Source organism: Chroicocephalus ridibundus, chromosome 2 (genome assembly GCF_963924245.1).
Source record: "Chroicocephalus ridibundus chromosome 2, bChrRid1.1, whole genome shotgun sequence".
Lineage (NCBI taxonomy): Eukaryota > Metazoa > Chordata > Aves > Charadriiformes > Laridae > Chroicocephalus > Chroicocephalus ridibundus.
In genome coordinates this window covers 31787341-31807817 of record NC_086285.1, presented here as the reverse complement: position 1 = coordinate 31807817, position 20477 = coordinate 31787341, and the positions used below count along the sequence as shown (strand labels likewise).

Sequence of the window (20477 nt, the reverse complement as noted above, 5' to 3'; positions counted from 1 at the left end):
TCCTACACGTGTCTTCTGCCATGTCTCCTGCCAGCTAAATCATTAATCCTATGCCGATGCGTTTGATTCAGCCTCAGCACCGTGCTACATAGCTGAGAAGTGATGGGAAAAAGAAATATCCCAGTATCTTCCCTTTGTTTGGCCAATCCCCTAAACAGCAGAAAAATTGCATTACTGTGAGGTGAGAGTCATTAGGACTTTGTTTTATATTTTACAACAATAATCTTTTTTACTGCCCCTTTGTACTTGTAGACTGATGCAAAAGAACTACAGAAAAGCTAAGAATTTCAGCGTACACTTCATCCTAATTCTTCGCTCAACATTTAAATGAAAAATGGTGGATTACTGTGTGTTCTCAGTTGAAAAGCTGAAAAAGTTTGGTACACCCTGTTTTTTTTTAAAGCATGTGTTTTGTAGTCATCAGGCTAAGCTTTTACTTATGAATTTAGTATATGCTGTTGTGAAGTTCCAAGCAGAAAATTTTACAGGCTGTTTCATACGTGGTTTCTCTGAGCTTTTTTGTTTGTTAAGATTTGGAAAAGTTCACTTGCCCTTTCTCAGATGTAATATTGTAGAACTATATTTTATGGGTTTTATTACTTTTCTTCAGCCCCCAAAAGTTTATGGCAGAATACGTTTTGGAAACCTGTTTTAGATGCTAGGCTTATATACTTTAATATACTCTTAAGATTTGTTTTTTTCTGAAAGAAAGCCAAGCCTGCAAGCTAAATTCTGTGAGCTTTATGCAACTAAGAGTGTCAGTGGAATTGTTACCTGCAGTTCTCCTGTAACTACAGTGAGCCCTGTGAAACAGCATTTAATGTGCTGATACTTTGTATTTCCATACTGATATGTTCATACTTCACTAAACGCTATGCATGTTAACAAAAGATGTGCAGCTGATGTTTTCTGTATGTCAAATAGCATGTCTTGGTAAAAAAAAAAGTGCCAGGTTTGTCTGTTTGTTTTGTCTTTTCTTGTTACTTCTTTAATCCGATCTATAGAACAAATGACAGAGTAGGCATATTTTAACTTTCATTAAGAGAGGCTTAATTTGGCTTAGTTTAGATCAGCTAGAAAATTATTAACTAACCCAAAATTATGAAGTTTTACACTGAAATAGACACCCAATTCTGCAAGTGTTGAAGTGCTTCATTTTATCTGTATATATGAGTATCTCCTTTGATTTCCATTTCTTAGGTTTATAGCATACACCAAACAATATGTACTTGTTTGTTTAAGTTTAGAAAACCGGTTAAAGTGGTGCAATTTTCAAGTCAACCAGTCTTTGGAATCCTGCAAATTTGAAGGAATTGGATCAATACCTCTGAATGATGGTATCCTCATTGACCGTGTTTGATTTCCTTATCAAGTTTAAGTCCTAAAGTATTTCTGACTTTAAAGCAAAGAATGATTGCTTCCATTTGTCTCAGGAGCTGAAAAGCAGTGAGTAAGGATGAGACTCAAAGAAATCTAAATCTTGGGGGGGGTGGGGGGAATGTTGGTTGTTGTTTTTTTTTTTTTTTCCCTTGCAAGTGAAGTGCATTAGGAAAGAAAACAACAGCTGGTAGGATGGAGCTGTGAGAGATTTTAAAAAGCTGGGGTGAAGTAATGATTAGAAATGCAATATGGAGCTGTAGTATAAGAAGTAAAACCAAAGGCACTGAACAAGACAAATATAATTTAGGCAGAAGCACAGGTCTAATTACTAGGCTTACTTGATAGCTTAGAGTTATCACCCATAAAGGTTGATTCCTCACCAATTCTCTGGCTGCAGAAAAGAATCCTACTAGACATCGGTGCTAAATTTACTGTTCCTGTAGCATATGATTATCCAAAAATTAGCAAGTGATCTTGAAGGGACCCCTGTGAAAAGGGTCTATATCTATAGACTTCCCCAAAATGGAATGTATATAATCACCACCACATTCCATAGAAGTCACATAGGGAACCATTTTACAGATTTATTTTAAGTATGCTTCTGAAAATTAATTGATTTCTTCTTGATTGGATGTATTTTAAATTGTTATAGAGCACAGGGATTAAAAAATAAGTGTTCTCACTACAACATTCTAATAAATGAAACAATGACGTACTGGGTGCGTAGCAGTTATTTGCCAATAACGCAACAAGAGTTTTGGAGGAATGATTCTTGGTCACATAGCTTTGTAAAGAGGAGCAAAACCACTACGCCGTTCTCAGCTTTATTCTCTGCCGGCAGCCTGCCTCATCCTTTTAGGTGCTGTTCAGTACAGAAAGTTTTCTAAATTTGTATTTTGAAGGGTAAGGTGGTAAGTAGTTATAGTAGTAGAATTTATTATTTATACAGCTACCATGTGCATTTTCAATGCTAAGTCCTGATTTCTACTAAGTAAAGACCTTCTGTCACACTAAAAATGCATTCCGAAGTCTCTGCACATTTACAGAACAGCATTTTTAACTACAGCTGATGACTGCGTTCAGTTTTCAGGGGAAAAAACGTTGCCTAAAAATATAGACTTAGAAATGCACCATTAATTGTAACATTCTCAGGTTTCTAAAAAATCAGCTGCCTTTTAAAAACAAAACTCATCCCATCCTACCCTACACAACAGAAAGGAATGTACTGTTATTTAAAAACTGCGAACTTTTGTTTCACAAAGAGAATGAAGCTTGGCCCATGTACTTCACCTGCTTCTTCTCTCCTGAATGATCTGCACCTGAGAGCTGGCAGCTGTGCTGTAACCCTTCGACAGCAAATGAGGTACCACAGTGTCCATACATTTCCTGGGGAGAAAGATAGGCTATATGCCTATTTAAAAACACTAGAAGATGAGACAAAAGAGGAGGGACAGTTTATGTTGCCTTTTGCATTTAAAATGCTACAAGGAACACAGGTGGACTGGGTTCAGATCTTGGTTTCTTCTGTGGTAAGTCGCTAAAAGCCTTAGTTTTAAGGATGCTTAGATGTCTTATCCTACCTAAATACTTGTAGGGGTATGGTTTTTAAATTCTCTTATAGCAAGTAAAATAAGGAATAATGAGACTTCATTTATCTTGTAGGGTTTGGGGGGAGGAGGGTCTTTTCTTCTATCTAGGTGTTTTGAAAACAGGACAGGTTTTTAATTTGAGATTAGACACCTCCATGTAGGCTTCTTAGGGTGTCTGTGTACACATGAACTAGATGTCAGTGCTCTCACTGTAGTCAGTGGAGAGCCAGTTATTTCTCTCCATGAAGCCTGGAGAGCAATTCTGCTTACTCAGGTCTGATGAATCACACCTTCAGTTCCATTGAGTAGACGTCTTTTGTCTTCAGCGAGAATAACACTGTCTAGTTTACAGGTAGGCAAATTCATCGACAAGCCTAACTATGGTGTTAGGCTGAATCACGGGCAAGCCATCTCATTTTTAGGAGTGGTCTTCTCATGTGGATGAAATCAGGAGGCAATGAAGCTTGGAAAGGATGAGGCTTCCTAAATGCATAAATCTGCTCTTTCAGTAAAAAAAGAAACTTTAAAGTTCTGTGAATCCCAGGCAGACAGGCAGAGTTGTTTAGTCCTGCCCCAGTCCTGTCATGCTTAAATATTTCTGGAGCGATCCTAAGGAGAAAAGATTTTGTCAAATGTTTTCTCCTACACAGAGTCTGATGTTTCTCCTGTGTGTTCACAGAAGAGCTGCTCATTGTTTCCCTTACAGCATTTGATTGCTTGCTTACTTTTCTTTTTTTCTCAGCCTTCTTATTGTGTGTCCTACTTGGGAATGGTATAAAGCATGGCGTTTCAAGTATTTTGAGGGAATGGAAGGATTTTTTAGCAAGAATTGAATAACAGTATTGAGATACTTCAGTTTTTCAGTGGGAGTTAAAATATTGGGTAGAGAAAAAGACTATTTAATTGCATATAATCACCTGCATTACAGGGAAGCAAAACTGGTTTATATGTTTGTTTGTTTGTTTTCTCAAACAGAGCTACAGTTGTGCATGTGAAGCACCCAATGAGGAGTTGCTCCTTGCAAGCCTGTCCCTGAACCTCTGAACTGCCTTAACCGTGGTCTCATTACTTTAAGTACTATTCAGTGTCATATCTGCTTTTACATATCCATATTAGTGGGTAAGGGGAAGGAAAATTGTTTTATTCATCTGACATAATTTAAAGATGAAATGTGAAGGTCTGTGACCTTGCTCTGAGATAGTAGGTCTATTATAACATATACCTAGAGGGTGGTTGTTTGTTTTTTTTTTAAAAAAAAAAAAAGAGCTTTGTTGGTTTCTCCATCTAGTACGACCAAGGCTGGTAAATGTGGAACTGTTTATAGGCTTTATTTTTGTTCATGATAAAAAACCTCTTCAGATTAATGAGTCATTGGTGCCTCAGCATCTGCTCCCAAGACTGAGGAATTTGAGAAAGAAACTGAGGAGAAATATGAGGATAAAAATAAGTAAAATGTTAAGAGCAGAAATCTTCATGATTGGGAATGGACACAGAGGATTTAAGACGTGTTACAGGAATGTTCATTTAGTGGAGCAAAATGACAGATTTAATCACAGATATAACGAAGATACTTTTTGAGTAAACGTCTTGAGAAACTAAATTGTGTGGTTTTTTGGTCTTACAAATAACTGTTGTTAAAACAGAGTATATTCAAAAGCAAGTGTTAGAATTCCTTATTTAAAACAGATATTTCTATCATAGGCTGGAAATGGTACCCTCTTACATGGAGGAATATCTTGTAAACTGTATCAGTCAGGCATCACACTGTTTTATAATAGCTGGTTTTTATACCAGGTGCTGTAGGTTAACCTCCTGTAATTTGTCTCCGTTGAGTGTACCACTTTTCTATAACTCTGGGAGAAATACATTATCTTTTTTTTTCTCGTGAACATCCTGTTGCATATTGGCACAGAACAGATGCAGCCTGAGGCAGAGCTCAAAAGTCACCGAGTTCCTCCTGCATTATAGCACCTAGTGCAGTACTCTGAGCATCTTAAAATTATTGGAGTGTGTTCTTTATGTTTCAACATGGGAATTTTTACTTGTATTTTTTTATAAGATTCTCCTCTGTGTAGTAGTAGTTAGTAGTAGGCTTCTCTCTTCTGGAGTCTGTAGTGTAAGGAGGGTATGTGAGAAAGGCATCACGGTTAATCTAATGAAAACAGGTTTCATAGCTGGTAAGTGAAGAATGTGGGTTATGGATATAGCTATCATCTGTGGTTTTGCTCATGTTTTTTCTGGTAGCCCTAGCAGAGGGAGCGCATAAAATCTGGCTACTAATTCTCTCAAAAACCTAAACAAATTACATTCGGATGAGTAGCCCAGCAAAATCGGGAAGCAGTGCGCTGACCTCCGGTGAATTTGTTGTAGCTCTTTTCTGCAAATATACAGATAACAGATGATGTTTGGGAACATCAATACCTGTCTGGAATGTGTGAACTGACTGCTACTGGTACTGTCTGTACAAATATTTCAATCCAAGTGGATAGTTGGAACTTGAGATAACAAGTGGTAATGGGTGACGAGACATGTATTGAAGAGAAAAAAATAATCCAGCAAAGATAGTAAGAGAAAAGAGGAAATGTGCTTGGGACCAGAAACATAAGAACATAAAAATACTCAGCTGGTGTTAGCCAAAAAGTCTATCTAGCCAGGTGCTCTTTCTCCAGTGCTGTCTACCAATGAGTCTAAGAAGAGAAGAATGGGGTAACATGTAATATATTTCCATATTTGTGTTGCTTTTGTTACATGGACTTCAGTGGCTATTTATTTCATTAACCCCTCCAATCCTTTTTGAACTGATGTAAACTTTTAGCATTGTGTTAGCATCTTATTTGCATGTCATGTAAAGAAACATTTGTTTGTTGTATCTGCTGCCTCCTAAGTCCTTCTAGTCTGTCCTAGCTTTTTGTTGGGAGAGAGAGTGAATAGTCATACCCTATTCATCCTCCCCACAGCATACATGACTCTAGAGAACTCTGTCATATTTCTCTCATTTATCACCTTTCTAGGCTGAAGAGCTCAAAGGATGTTCACTATTTTGATTATGCCCACTTTGTTTCTCCATGTTTTCCAGTTCTGTTACACTCTTCTTTCCTCCCCCCAACCTTTCCCCTTTGGGGAGACGAAAACTGCACCTAGTATCACAACACAATTCATGCAAATGCTATTAAGAACTGCTCCAACACTGCATTCAGCTATTGTAAGCCCAAGACTTTGTCCCTGAGAACGCTCATCACTATTTGTAAAATTAGGATTGTTTTTATTTTCCTCTACTATGCGTCACTTTACATTTATCCACATTAAATGTCATCTACGTTTTATACAGTCACTCAGTACTGCAAGGCCCTTTTGCCACTCTGTATGATTTGTGTTTGTTATTGCAAGAGATCAGAGTGAACAAGGTGTCCAGGAGCGGGTTCTTGGATGGACATGAGGGCACACCTGAAGGCAGGAGTAGAACCGAATGGGCGAGGGGGAAGGATGGTAGTTACAGCTGGAATAAACTGCAGACTGTTTGCAGAAAATCGGGCAGAAAGCTGGAGAAGTGGGGCAGGTAGGTGGACAGTGGAGACTGCAGACCAGCTGCTTACAGAAGTACAAGCTCCAGTGCGAAATGGTACTATAAAGCATGAGAGAAAATGGAGTCAAATGCGGCTTTGCAGCGGTAGAGCTAATAAATGTCAAGAAGAGAGGATCTCACAGTGTTAATGGTATAAGCTTATATGGGGTAGCTTTCCAACTACGGGTGGTATTGTTGTATGATAATGCGAAAAATTTATTTATTGTGTAAAACTGGAACTGTTCTTTCAGGTTTTTAACTTTTCTGCGCTTATCTATACAATCTCTGCTTATGCTGTGTGCCATAAGAGATTAACACTTAGATTTGCCATAAGTACAGTTGGTAATGGAAAAAGAGAAAATTGACAAAGATGTCTCTATTAAAATCATGCCAGTCACACATAAATCTCTTATGGATGTGCATCTCCACTGGCTATTTCCTTACCTTTGCGTATGATTCATTATAAAGCAGAACAGGAATTATATGATTGTTAAGACAGAAGTGGAAAGAAAAGAAGAACATTAGAAAAAGTCATACATTCTTATTAATATATATTATGTGCTACAATGAAATCATTTTTACCCAAGTATAAAATTACCTAGATAATAGATTTATGAACAGTAAGAAAAGATGGAAAATATGTTGTCTCTTGAAAACTTCTGTGAGAAGGATAGGATTTGATAAAAATATTCTTTATATTGAATTGTACGAAGCATTAAAATATTTTTTACCAACTGCAGTTTTATTTATTTTATCAGATATTTAGTATTTAAATAGATAAAACGCAATGTATCAGCACACTTTATTAGTAGAAATACAAAGTGCAATCACAGTGACATACAATCTGCTGTAAATTTTACTTCATTTGCACTCAAATGTACATCTCACAGGCTGGGACTCAATAAACCAAAAGCAGCAACTTCAGACACACCTTAGAAAACTTTTCCACAATCTGAGAAACATCAGATGGTAAAGATTCCAGGTGCTTTTATTCCCAATTCCAGGAACAGATTTCCCTATCTGCCTCTGCTTCAGTGGTTCCTGGGTGCAGGCTTCTTTTTTCCCCCATGCATTGAGAACCAGCACTAGGGCTTCTATATTGGTGTTTTTTTTTAAATGCACTATGAAATTCCAAACTCTAATAAAGCAAGACACAGCCATGGATTAACATAAACAAGTCGGGGTTTTTTTTTTTGCTCCCATGAATTTAGCTGGTCTTAGTCTTTATTCTTTTTTTCTTCTTTTTTTTTCTTATTCCTTCATACTATAAGCTGACTGAATTAAAATCATCGAATACTTTGGGTTGGAAGAAACCTTCAAAAATCATCTGGTCCGACTCCCCTGCCATGTGCAGGGGCATCTTTTACTAGACCAGGTTTCTCAAACCCCCGTCCAACCTGACTCTGAACTCTTTCAGAGATGGGGCATCCACAGCTTCTCTGGGCAACCCATGCCAAGGTCTCACCACCGCATCATAAAAAAAAAAAAAAAAAAAAAAAAAAAAAAAAAAAAAATTCTTCCTTATGTCTAATCTAAATGTACCCTCTTTCAATTTGATAGAATCATAAATAATAATAAACCTTCCTTTAGAGTTAGATTATTCCCAGCTGTATACTACATGAGGTTTTACACTGTTCTCCAAAGTCTCTGGTACTAACCATTCTCAGTGACAGAATATTGGAACAGATGTTCACCTCTTTTGCCCAGTATGGTGTTTCCTGTACTCCCAGTTTCGTTTTTAGACCTTATTATCCGTATTTTCAGACTTCAGATATATGTGTTTTCGCTTGGGTCTCCGTTTGGATTATTTTCTTTTTCTTCCTTTCTCTGTTTTATCATCATTCTTCTTTCAGCATTGCAGAACTTCCATGCATTTTGAAATTAGTTTCCTATCTTTTTCGCATTCTTCCCTTTCTTGATTCCTCTGTTTTCCTTGATGATGATCTCTTTGGGTTTTTTTCACATATACTTGTCAACCACTTTCTCCTCTTGGACTCTTCACAGTTCCTCCTCTGTGGAAATACACCTCTGTCTCACACCTCCATTTCTGCACACTTCTCTGGTATTTTTGATTCCCTGAAGAGGTGGTTCTACAAGTTATTCCACATTTCCTTGGAACAGAGGAAAAAAGAGTGAAAAAGGGAGCCGGAGAGACCTGTTCCTTTTAAATACTTACCCTGAATCTGTGTCTCTGAGCACCTTCCAGAAATGTGATGAATGAGATGATAAGCATCCACTCTATATGGCTTCTTTCTTGCTCTTTTTTTTTTTCCTCCCCTGTGATTTTTATTGTTTTTTTTAATTCATTACATTCTGTACACAATTTTTCATGAATGCTGCTCTTAGAATGGGAGCTTTATGCTGGAAACTATATGAGTTTGTGATATAGACTGGGACCAACTGTTGACGCTCGCTCACTGACAAACAAACAGCGCTTCTTCTGCAACATAATTGGAAAAGCTTTAAAAAAAATGGCAGTGCTTAGGGATTATATTTTGGGGAACAGTGTAGTTTATGGAGGAAACCAAGTGCTGCTTGTCCACGAGCAGACAGTTTTGCACAGATTTGTGATAGAGGTTGCTTCCTGGCGGTGGACTTTTCAAGGATTTTAACTTCAAAAAATTAAGAATTCCAGTAGTTTAATGGGTAAAAATCTCTATACTTGGTATAGGTTAAAGGATAAAAGATGACAGAACTAACGACAAAAATTTGTTAATTCTTTGTCATATAAGAATATTGCAAATAAAGCTTTCCCAGCTTTCCAAATGGTCATAATATAGTTAAATTCTGTATGTATTTTCATGCAGATGGCTAGAGGCATGTTCTTGAAGCAAGGCTATCCTTGTGCTAAATTTAAAATCCCCGCTCAGAAAGCGTAGCTGTATTAAAACAGTTCAAAGTGTATGTTATCCAACACACTTAATATAAGCAAATACACATGGCTTTCTCCAGTCATTTTCAAATATGGTCAAAGTATTTCAGCTGAAATTTTATAAAAATTGCAGTCAGAAATTTCCTGATGTAGAAATTTTTAGCTCAAGTCATTGAAGCTTGACACCATGTAACTATTAAAATAAAGTGAAAATAAATATAATAAATATAAATGGTAAATATAAGAAATGTGAATAGAATGCGGTAGAAAGTGTGACAAACTTGCAAATGTTGCGATAAGCAATTGCCCCAACTGTAGACCCTTAACACCAGAATACGAATTTGTTTCTTAAGTTTAAAGATACTCCTGCTTTATTGTCATGACCTTTTATTAGCAGCCTATAGCTGCTCTATTGTTATGCACGTTGTGACAGAGTGTGCAGACTGGAATGAGGTATAGATGCTCTTCAGGTGTAGAATAAAGTATTTACTATTTCCATATTTAGATACAGGACAATTTTTCAATGACATGCCTTGTAATTGCTTAATCAGAAAGGTTATATAAAATAGTTTTAGCAGTAGGGGGGTTTCTGATTAACTGATAATGGAGCAAACCCATATCACAGACTATTTTGATCATTTTGCCTTGATTACCAAATATTAGCCTGAACTTTTCCACGAAACATATTTGAGTTTCTAAGTCTGATATTTTTCCACAGTATAGAAACGCTATAAGAAATGGCAGTATTAGCCTTCTGATACTGTCTTGCCGATTTGTTTCATCCCTGTTTAAGAAGACCATTCCACTTATCAGAAAATTGACCAATATTTGGGGGTGTGGAACACCCCCAGCATAAAAGGTGTTTAGGCTTCAGAGTACAGTTTTGTTTCATTGTTCCTACATCCATAGACTGTATACATTTTGACGTGCTGTAATCCAATAGCAGGATTAGAAAGGTCAGCCTTTAATCGTGATTGATGTTTTATTTAAATTGCATTTTCAAGCACCAAGTTGTTTAAAAGTTTAGCTATGCACTTTGAAGCATATACAAAAACACTTCCCTGTAAAATAATCTATTCCAACAAAAACAGTATTGTAAAGAAAAGTGCTACTGTATAACAGTATAACGCTCTTTTTTTTTTTTTTTTTCTGCTTACTGAAACAGACTTCATCTTTGTTTTGGTTATCTCTTCTTAAAAGTTGGAACGAGTCTAAATTATCAATTCCTCTAGGAGAGAGAGAGAATAGACATGACCAACAGCCTGTTGTCCAGTTTCTTACAGTTTTCATGCTGCAAAATTGTCATTAAATATGTATGTGCTTACTAGTCTAAAATTTACTCATACCTTGTGAAATAAACTAGAATGGCCATGAGAGTAGTTTGTTAATCTTCCAAATTGACTATTGTACTATTGTACCGTTTGCTGCTGTCTTGATAAGCAGGTAAGCTTCACCTGTTTGAAGGGAATGCAAGTGGAAGATATGAATTTATAGTTTTTTAATTAGAAAAATTACAATATTTATTATAGTAATAAGACTGGTCTTGCTTATGGAAATTTTAGTATAATTAGTCTTGATTTCTTTACGTTTAACATTGTTTTGTGCACATAGGATAGTTTTCTGTTTGATAACAGATATAGTGCATTTGGATAAAAACATGCAATCTAATCTATTTCATGGCCGGTAAAGGGAGTTGGTAAATCCTTTTGAAAATGAAGAATAAATTTATTTGTATCATACACATCTATCTTTGTACTGGAAAAGCTGTCAAGTAGGTTGTCTTTCTATCCTTAAAAACAGAGATATAGTAAACTAGGAATAGGACATATGGCAATAGGAATGGCCAGTGCTGTAGTGCTCCTCTCCCTTTGTGACTTTAAGAGCCACTAAGTAGACTTTTATATGTAATTTGAAATAAGTACCAAGGGTAGAATTTGTTCTTTTGCTGGCATGTTTGACAGTCGTCTGTGTCTGTGTTTCACTCTTCTCCACTTCCAGTTCATGCAAACCCAGTAATTTTCAAGTTCCCAGCACACTGTGCTGTGTCTGTGTCAGAAAACAGTTTACACAAGTGGATGAACTGTGTTCATATCTGATTCCTAAGTGTGAATAATGAATTCTAATTCCGTGTCTGTCTTTTTTTTTTTTTCAGTTTAGCTTCTTGTTTTGTTACAGAATAATAATTACTCATGAGAGTTAAACAAAACTGCATATACTTATTTGAAATGGTACTGCTGGTGTCCTGATTGTATTTAACAGTATGCAATAAATCTGGTAAGGCAGAAGTGCAGTCTTTATGTATTTAAGAAGAAAAAAAGGTGTAATCTCTGCCTGCTGTCATGATAAACTAATCAATTTACTAGCATTTATATCCAGTTTTATTTTTCTGTAGAATCTGTTAATGAACTTCAAGATGCAGGTCCCATCACCCTTTTAAAATGTGTCTATGAATTAATTACCTGGTAATACAGCTCTCCTATTGCAAAATATCTGAAGATTGTTAGAGCTTGAATTTTTATTTTCTGTGAATATCTCATCTGTCATCATGAACAATAAGCTTTTACCTTTACCTTTAGCTGACTGAAGGCAAGCTACGTTTTTGTCTTGACTCTTCTTTGTGATGGGAGAGCCCTGCTTGCGCATTCTAGTGCTCCTTGGGATAGAGATTTTAACCATGAATCAGAAATCGTATAGTAGGTGTAAGACATGAAATAAAATCGATACATTTTTCTGAGGCATGTCACTGGTTAAGTGACAAAAAATATTCTGATAGTCATTGAAAAAGAAAAGTCAAAGGTACATTTGAACCTGTCAGTTCAACACATTCCTGTTATCCCTTTAGGGGATATCATACAACTTGACACCAACATTTAAGCTTTGAAAATTATGAGCTCATCTATTTCAAATGGGATGTCACATGTTCCCAAGCCTTTGCCATTACTTATAATGGAAGACAGGATGATCACTTTTGTCACATATTGATAGTGAATAAGATCTTTCTTTTTTCTTTTCTTTTTTTCTTGTTTCAGAATGAAGAACAAATTTTGGTATTTTGAATTTGGCACTTCGGAAACTTTCTCAGCCACCTGTAAGAAGCTGCATGAATCTGTAGAAATAGAAGTAAGAAACTAATTGTTGCCTTTATCCTTGAAATGTCACTAGTTTGGCTGAAATGCAGGGAGCAAGGGTGCAGAGTGCCTGAATCCAACAAGGCAAAGCAGTGCACATCCTTTCGACCCTATATTCCAAAATATTATTTTTATCGTGTCTATTTGTAGTGTAGCCCTGCACACTGGAACAAAGTTCAGTTTGATGATTAGTGAAGTCTTAATACAGTAGACGAGGTCAAGAGGTGAAATATAACATTAGAAATCAATAGGGAGTGTGGCTAGGTCAGATGGAAAAATGAAAGACTGTTGGAGGGAGTGAGAGCTGCTGCAGGATTAAAATAAAAAAAAAATCTTATTATTTCTAGGTCCCAAGTTTTTATAACCTTTAAAACTCAATTCCCTAAAATCGTACTTACTTTCCTGAATAAAGGTTAAAGAATATATATTTTTTGGAATCATTCCCCTTCATTAAATAGCTTTTCTGTCTGCACAAGGGGTCATCTTTCCATTATACATTGAACATTAACTGAAAAGACACAGGATAGCTACAGACAAAATAGGAATTTAAAATAATGTGCCACTGCTACTTTGATGGCTGGTGGAATAAGTGGCTACATTACATAAACTGTTTGGGGGGGTGATATTTATAAATAAGTAAATGAAAAATGTGAAATGAGTGAAGGTGCAAACCTGGGAATTTAAGTTAAATAATGAAATCATTTCTCAAGAAGAATATGCTGCTTTTCCTTTACAATAGTAATGAGAAACTGCACATGTCAATGGAGTATTTGTATAGTAGCATGAGGCACTGGGAGAGGTTTGGTGAGAGCTATGAGAGTCTGGTCAAAGCCTCCTGAAAGGCAAAGTCTGAAATGATCCGAAGGGACCATGGATCTGCTAGTAGAACAGTAACAAAGAATACTGAGAATGAAACTATAAGACCTGCAGTGCCAGATTTCCCTGTTACGCCGTTATGTTTCTTTTAAAGTGGAAACATGCTCCACACTTTAGATTAGAAAATAAAAAAAAAAAAAAAACAAAACCCGAACAACCAAACAAAAACCCCAGGAAAAACAAACCAAACAATAAATACCTTGCTTCCCAAGACAGTGCTTCACACATTTGGGTTTAAGTACATGTGGCCTGAAAATATTTGATTAGTAAATGGAAGAAATGCTTACCATCAGGTTTACCTGATGGTTACTGCTTACTATCAGTTTTTGATTTGAATATACTGCAAGTTAAATGTACCTTTTGATTAAATACAAATTGAAGAGCAGGCTTTCCCAAGAAAGTATTTCTATCCAGCAAAAATCTTATGTAGCCTGTAAGATTTGATTATCTTAAACCATCTAATTGCAACTATTGAAAGGACGATGAGATGTTAACAACCCAAAGCAAACAAGTATGCATGCAAGTCTGTGATGCTGCTGATACCAGTTGTACAATTATTACCAATTGATACCAATAACACTATTGTTACCAATGAAGTATTACATTGCCAGTATATGAGACAAGTTTGTTAATATTCACTTCATCTGTCCTGGTTGTTATCATTAGTCCAACAATCAGAAAGAAAAACCATAGAGGAAATAGTTTCCAAAATGTTTACACAAGAAGTGTTAGGAAGTAGTAATTTACAGATTTATTTACAATGAGTAAATTACATTTAAATGAACAATGCTTGCCAGTGTGCTTGTATCTAATGTTTCTTGTTTGAATGTTATAAACACTTGAGAGTAGCATTGTTTTCATCTGATTTCTAACCTGCTGCCCCTTCCTTGGGGATGTTGCTGTAAATGAAAGCTTGGTGTACGATACCACATTTCCCTCTGAATAAAATGCACAAAGAATGCGTTTGCTCTATGGCCAAGTTTTGAATGAACAAAGCTCGTGAAGATTAAGGATCTGTATCTCTGAGCTGGGAGACAACGATCAAACATTCTGTAGGCAAACCCTAATTTGATTTCAAACCTAATTAAGCTTGGCTTTCCGAACATACATTTATGTCTCTCATGTTCTGTACATTTTCTTCTGTGTGAAATGCAGAACAAAGTTTGGACACTAAATTCTGATGTTATCCAGAATAATATGCATTTTTATTTCCAAATTGGGATATAAGATGTTGAGGAGAAAAACACAGGTTCTAAAGGAGGAAAAAAAAAAAAAAAGAACCAGGGCAAAATTAAGTAATTATTTTTAATAATAATGTCATTAAATGAGGCTTAAGACTTTACAGTTTAGACCACTTACACTTTATTTCCACTTCAGAAAAAAAGAAAGGTGTGTGAAGGGTATTTAATGCGAGTAGGCATAGATGCAGTGTAAGTGGAGGTGGCATGGCCCATACCTCCAGCGCTGTAGAAGCATCGTGGGACCAGAGGAAGCCTGCTGTACTACCTGGCACTAGTGGGAGGGAGAAAGGAGTTTAAACAGTCGTATAGTCTTGCATGATACTGCACTTCGTTACACAGCAAAGCCTTAGTCTCAACTGTTTTCAGGCATGGAAATGTTCTCAGCTTCAAGAGGGTCTGAAAAATTTTGATCTAATGAATGAAGTGTTAAAGATAATGCCTGAAAAGAGACTGAGTCCAGGAAAGAAGGCAAAAAAAGAAATGGAAGTGCTAGTGTTCATTTCTAATCTAGAAGGCAGGTAGGCATGCTCCGCATTTTAAAAGCGTGCTTTTATTTTTAGCGGCATCAGCACATCATTTGAAATAAAAGATAAAAAAACAGAAAAGGAGCAGAACACATCTGTGTTTTGTTGTTGTAGTGTATGAATGTGTGAGGACAACGCAGGGCTACCTGTAGCGCAAACTTCTTGTCTGTGTATGAACAAAAGAAATTCTCCTTTACTAATTCAGAAAGTTCCTCGTCACTGTGGGATTCTGAGGCCTAGTCAAATAATTGTCTTAGTGTACTACCTGCTGTGTTCAATATTGAGTGAAAATGGAAGCCAGACCCTGCGCCATCCTATTTCACAATTCTTCTTTTATTTAAATAATTCCAGTCAGTTTGGGGGACGCCAGACCTTTATAAATTAACAGCAGGGAAATACCAAAGGTGTCAGATTGCATATTTATCATCTTTCTCGTGTAATACTTAAATATGTATTAAGAAGTGACTGACATAAATTAGGCAGATTTCAGAAGCCACAGGCCGTGGCTTGTAGAGGACCCCCTTCTGCTTGACATTTCATCCTTGTCAAAGATCAAATTATTTTAATTTAGGCTGCAAATTATAAGGAATGAAGACTTCTTTGTGGGAATTCCCTGTGGTAATCTGACTTTTGTTGTTACTGCTGCTTGTCAGTGTGCAAAAGATATAATATGCATGCAAATAAGGTTAAAAAATATGTACTATCTAATTATCCAGCCAGTACATTCCACTTGAAGACAGTGGGAGGCCTGACACACAGTATGTGTTTGATTCATTGAGGCCTGCAGGGTATTTACACAAGATTACTTTTAATTATGAAATTAATATCTGTTTATCTAGAATGTATAGCAGTAAGTGAGCATACACATGAGCAGAATTTTTAGTAAAATAAATCATCTTAATATTTAATACATATAAAATATAGGGGGGAGCCACGAATTTTCATCCAAAATAACAGTGAAGACCCACACCTTTTTTCTTATAAGAAAAGTGTGATTTAAAAGTTACACTTTCAGTTACAGTAGTTGCCACAACTGCCAACTCACTTCCAGATGCCTTTTGACTTTAAAGGTTTCCCTATATAAATATAATCCACAGGTTTAAAATTTAATTCTTGAAGAGAAAATATGAAATGGAAACCTTAATGTTGAAAACGTTCTCTCTCCAGACTTACAGTCTTCTCAGAAGAATTAAGAAGATGCAGAATATGCATTGTAATACAGTTCTGTTTTGTCATCTCAGAAAGTTTCAGGGTAAACAAATAATTATGCAGAGTTATTTTCGAGTTGTACTTTCCTTTTCTTCTTCAAAGCTGTGACAAAGGTTCAGGCAGAGAGGAAAAAGTGCCAGTGACCCACAGAGCAGCAAGATGCAAGATGTCAGTGGACTGTTACTGAAGCATGGTTAATTATTTTTCCAGTTTTCTTCCTGATTATTATATATTGGAATTACAAAATAAGACCCTTAATCAGTTTTAAATGCCTGACTGGACCCCCTACTGGCTTGCAGAACATTGCAGGAGGAGGAACATTGCAAAACATCTAATGTTTTTAAAATATGCTGCTATACGCTGTAAGGTGCGTGTGACTTGCCAGCATGGCTATATACTCCAGCTACATTGTGACGCACGAAGCTATCCACCTCTAGCCAAGGTACAAGTAAATAAACCCTGGGAACTTTGGGCGGTTCAGTGAATTAATAAGCAGAACTGGATGCTTTGCCTTCCACCTGCAGGTTCAACTGTAGTTATCTGAAGTTGGGTCTTTTTTTCTTCTGTGGAGGTTCTTCAGTACTTTGCTATGTTTTCTATGGATTAGGAGCTTCCCCTAATCCTCAAACAATGTGGGTGGGGAGGAGGATTTAGCCTGAGAAAATTATAGTCTGTCAAGGCTAGGTGTATCCCATCAAGCCAGTTACATCTCATCCAATGTATGTCAGGTGAACTGTGTTTACAAATGTTGTAGGCTTTTGCCATCTGAGAAGATGCTGCAGTTTGTCACTGAACAGGCTGATAAGTTAAGGTTCTTGAACCGTTCTTAGAATCATAGAATGTGTTGGGTTGGAAGGGACCTTTAAAGGTCATCTAGTCCAAGCCCCCGGCAGTAAGCAGGGACATCTTTAACTTGCTCAGAGCCTCATCAAGCCTGGCCTTGAATGTCGCCAGGGATGGGGCCTCCGCCACTTTTCTGGGCAACCTGTTCTTCTGGAAGTGAAAATTATAGTCCCTTTATAAGGTATAATTTGAAGCCAAATTAGGCAAAGGAGTGTACACCTATAAAGTGCCTCAATGTCCAGTGTTGCTGTAGGAAGCAGGAGAAATAAACATAAGTGACACAAGCTGCCCTACAGTAACGAATCCATCACTGAAGGGACTACCCCATAGAGTAAGATTTCTTCCGTGTGTCCAGTAAGTCTTGGAAGGCTTTTGGAGCACTGATACCTCTTCGTTAGCTGCATATCCCATGTTTCCCTTTGGCAATGCTGCATAATCCAGAGAACTGGCTGATGGAAGTTCGGGGATAAGAAGTGCTGTAGCTGCATGTGCATTTTGCTGCACCCTGTTTTACTAACCTTACCTCTCACTAAGAGTTATTAGTCAGGCGTAACCCCGCACTAATGTGCCAGCTGTGCCTTTGGATTGAATCTAATATCGATGTGGTGTTCTGTGCTCTCGGGGCCCACTTACACCCTTTTCCATGAAGCTGTATATGCTCATTAAGCAGGGGCTTTTATATTCAGTTTCATGTGTAAGGGACTCAGGTGTAACAATGACAAGTGTCATTGTAAAATCATAAGACAGACAATTTAGATGGAACAGGCAACAAAAAAATTGCAGTTATTGTTATAGAAATTTTTGTAGTATAAATGTTTCTCTGCTAACAGCTGTAGTGAAGCTACAAATACATTTCATTTGGGTCAATGAATAGGCATCAGCTAACAATATGGCTCTATCCAGTGGTTCCACACTTACGCAATCAAGAGCTGAATAGGAATCATGTTTTACCTTCTGAATGAGGATCTGTTCCTATCTCATACCTCCTTTCCAGATATAAGTATATATCTTAGGTGTAAACATTGAATAACCCATTAACAGTGTTAAGAATGATGAATTGCTGAAGAAAAATATCTGAGAGGTAGAACATTCTGACTTTTCTTTCTCTTTTCCTGCTTTCTCTCTCTTTTTTGTTTTGGTTTTTTTTCCCCTTTCCTTTTTTCTCCTTGCTAATCAGTGTGATGGAATTCAGCTAGACTTAATCAATATTTCTCTGGAAGGAATTGCCATTCTGAACATCCCAAGCATGCATGGTGGATCGAATCTTTGGGGAGAGACAAAGAAAAGACGTAGCCACCGTCGGACAGAAAAGAAGAGGTCAGATAAAAGAACCACTGTCACAGATGCTAAGGAATTGAAGTTTGTGTGCCAAGGTAAGCTTACAGATTAATATAGGCTAGTTGGCTCCACACAGTATAATTGTCCTTGTATTGCCTCTTGTCAAGAAAAAGGATAGACAGTTCTTAGCCATTTCTTTTCTTCTGCATTTAGCTTTTCTGATGTGAAGCACTGGATCAAAGGCATAAACAAAGACGTGCTCACAATTGAAGTCTATATACTTGCAAACCTGCCTCAGATGTTAACTGTTAAGCAGACTGACCACACCATGTGGCACTGTTTGCTACTACGATATCCATTCTAGAAGTACCTGGAGTTTTTGGAGGCAGAAGATGCTTACTGAGCATTTATAACCCTTCTTAATGTCAGTGTGCATAACACGTGGGGATAATTGTGCCCTGTTTCTAATAAACGTTGGCTAGAGGCTGTGGAAAATTACTTCAGAGTAACAAGAGCAAGCTGTCTATGCATTTTATGTTGCTATACCGTGATGCTGTATGCAATCCTTGAGTGCATATGCTGTAGCATGGACATGATCCATCCTTTCTAGGGCTCATATACTTTCCTGGTGATTAGATGCATTTGCTCCATGTATTTTTTTATTAATCATAACTTTTGACAAAACCTGCAGTAAATAGTACTTTCCAGTCTACTTTGTAGAATCTGGATGCTATGCATTGTAGAACGTCACTGCATATCACAAGTTCTAGTGATCATAAAACATTCTTCTGTTCACACCAAGGGATGAACAGACCAGACTTTGAAAACTCTTTTTTTTCCCCCTCTTTTTATCCTATGGGGAAGGGTATCTCCCGCTTCAGAGTATCTTCCTGCTTCTCCTCCTTATTCAGACTGAATAAACATCAGGACTTTAACTTTTTGATGTTATTGTGATTCTTTTCCTGGTTTTGGATATCCTATTTTTCACATTTCATCAGCACTAGTTTTTAAGTTACTAGTTATATCTTAGTTAATTAATATGTATTGTAGTTTTAATCCAGCTAATTTATCTGGATGACAAAAGTTTAGGAATAAAGTACTTTTATATGGCTTGGAGGGTGCAATAGGTACTAGGACCCAAAATTTCTGTGTGTTTTAGTAATTTGACATATGTTGTCAGTATCTTAAAGTAACTTAGTGGTACACTCTGACAGCTGAAGTCTTACCAGCTGCTGAGCTTCTGCTCACACTACATTTTCTACATCATGTCCTGATGTCGAAGAGGAGGAGGCAGGCTATTGGGTAATGGGCTCACCAAAATTTTGCCTTTTGTGTTGCTTCTGAACATAGGCAGACAGGACGTTTCACCCTTTTAATAGTAGTGAAACAAGACGTTATAACGTCTTTAATTATTGAAGTTATGCATTTGATATATTTGTAACAGTGATTTCAAACTACTGACTACTTTTGGTATTGGTATTAGAAGGGCGTTGTTACACTCCATTTCCATTTTCTGGACAGGAAAAAAGAAAATAATAATAAAAATATTAAAGACTGAACAGAAGATCCTACATTATCTGTAGAAGTGTTCATAATGCAGACATTAAGTACCTTAATTTAGAAAAACTAGTCTCATGACTTAGTTTCTAATCACTTTACACGCAGAGTGGGTGGAAGTAGCTTCAACTAAAAGGCAATTTCAAAGCAGAGATTGACTTCTCAATATCAAGCTAGAGCAACTCTGTCTCGTCACTGAGTACATGGGTAGTATTATTGGTTGCTTCTACAGTAGCATTTTAGCACTTAACAGGAGTACGCGTCTTGGATTTCTGAGTTGCCCATGTTTATTGCATTCCAGTTTGCAGCACTGAGCAGGCTTGGGCATGCAAACTGCCTTCCTTTTAAATGGAGGGGGGCACATGCTCTTACTGCAAATGAGTGTTCAGGTTAGCACAACTCAGAGGAAAGCTCCAAA

The 20477-nt window shown here is 36.9% G+C and overlaps 1 protein-coding gene across 8 annotated transcripts in view; it reads left to right on the top strand.

The window, feature by feature from the left end:
* DGKB (diacylglycerol kinase beta) overlaps window positions 1–20477 on the top strand; it is a 379831-nt gene that overhangs the window by 282958 nt on the left and 76396 nt on the right. For all 8 annotated transcript variants that reach the window (XM_063324934.1, XM_063324933.1, XM_063324935.1 and 5 more), the window contains 2 exons: window positions 12433–12523; window positions 18402–18597. In XM_063324934.1, coding sequence (XP_063181004.1) covers window positions 12433–12523; window positions 18402–18597 — 287 coding nt within the window. The remainder of the gene's footprint in view (window positions 1–12432; window positions 12524–18401; window positions 18598–20477) is intronic.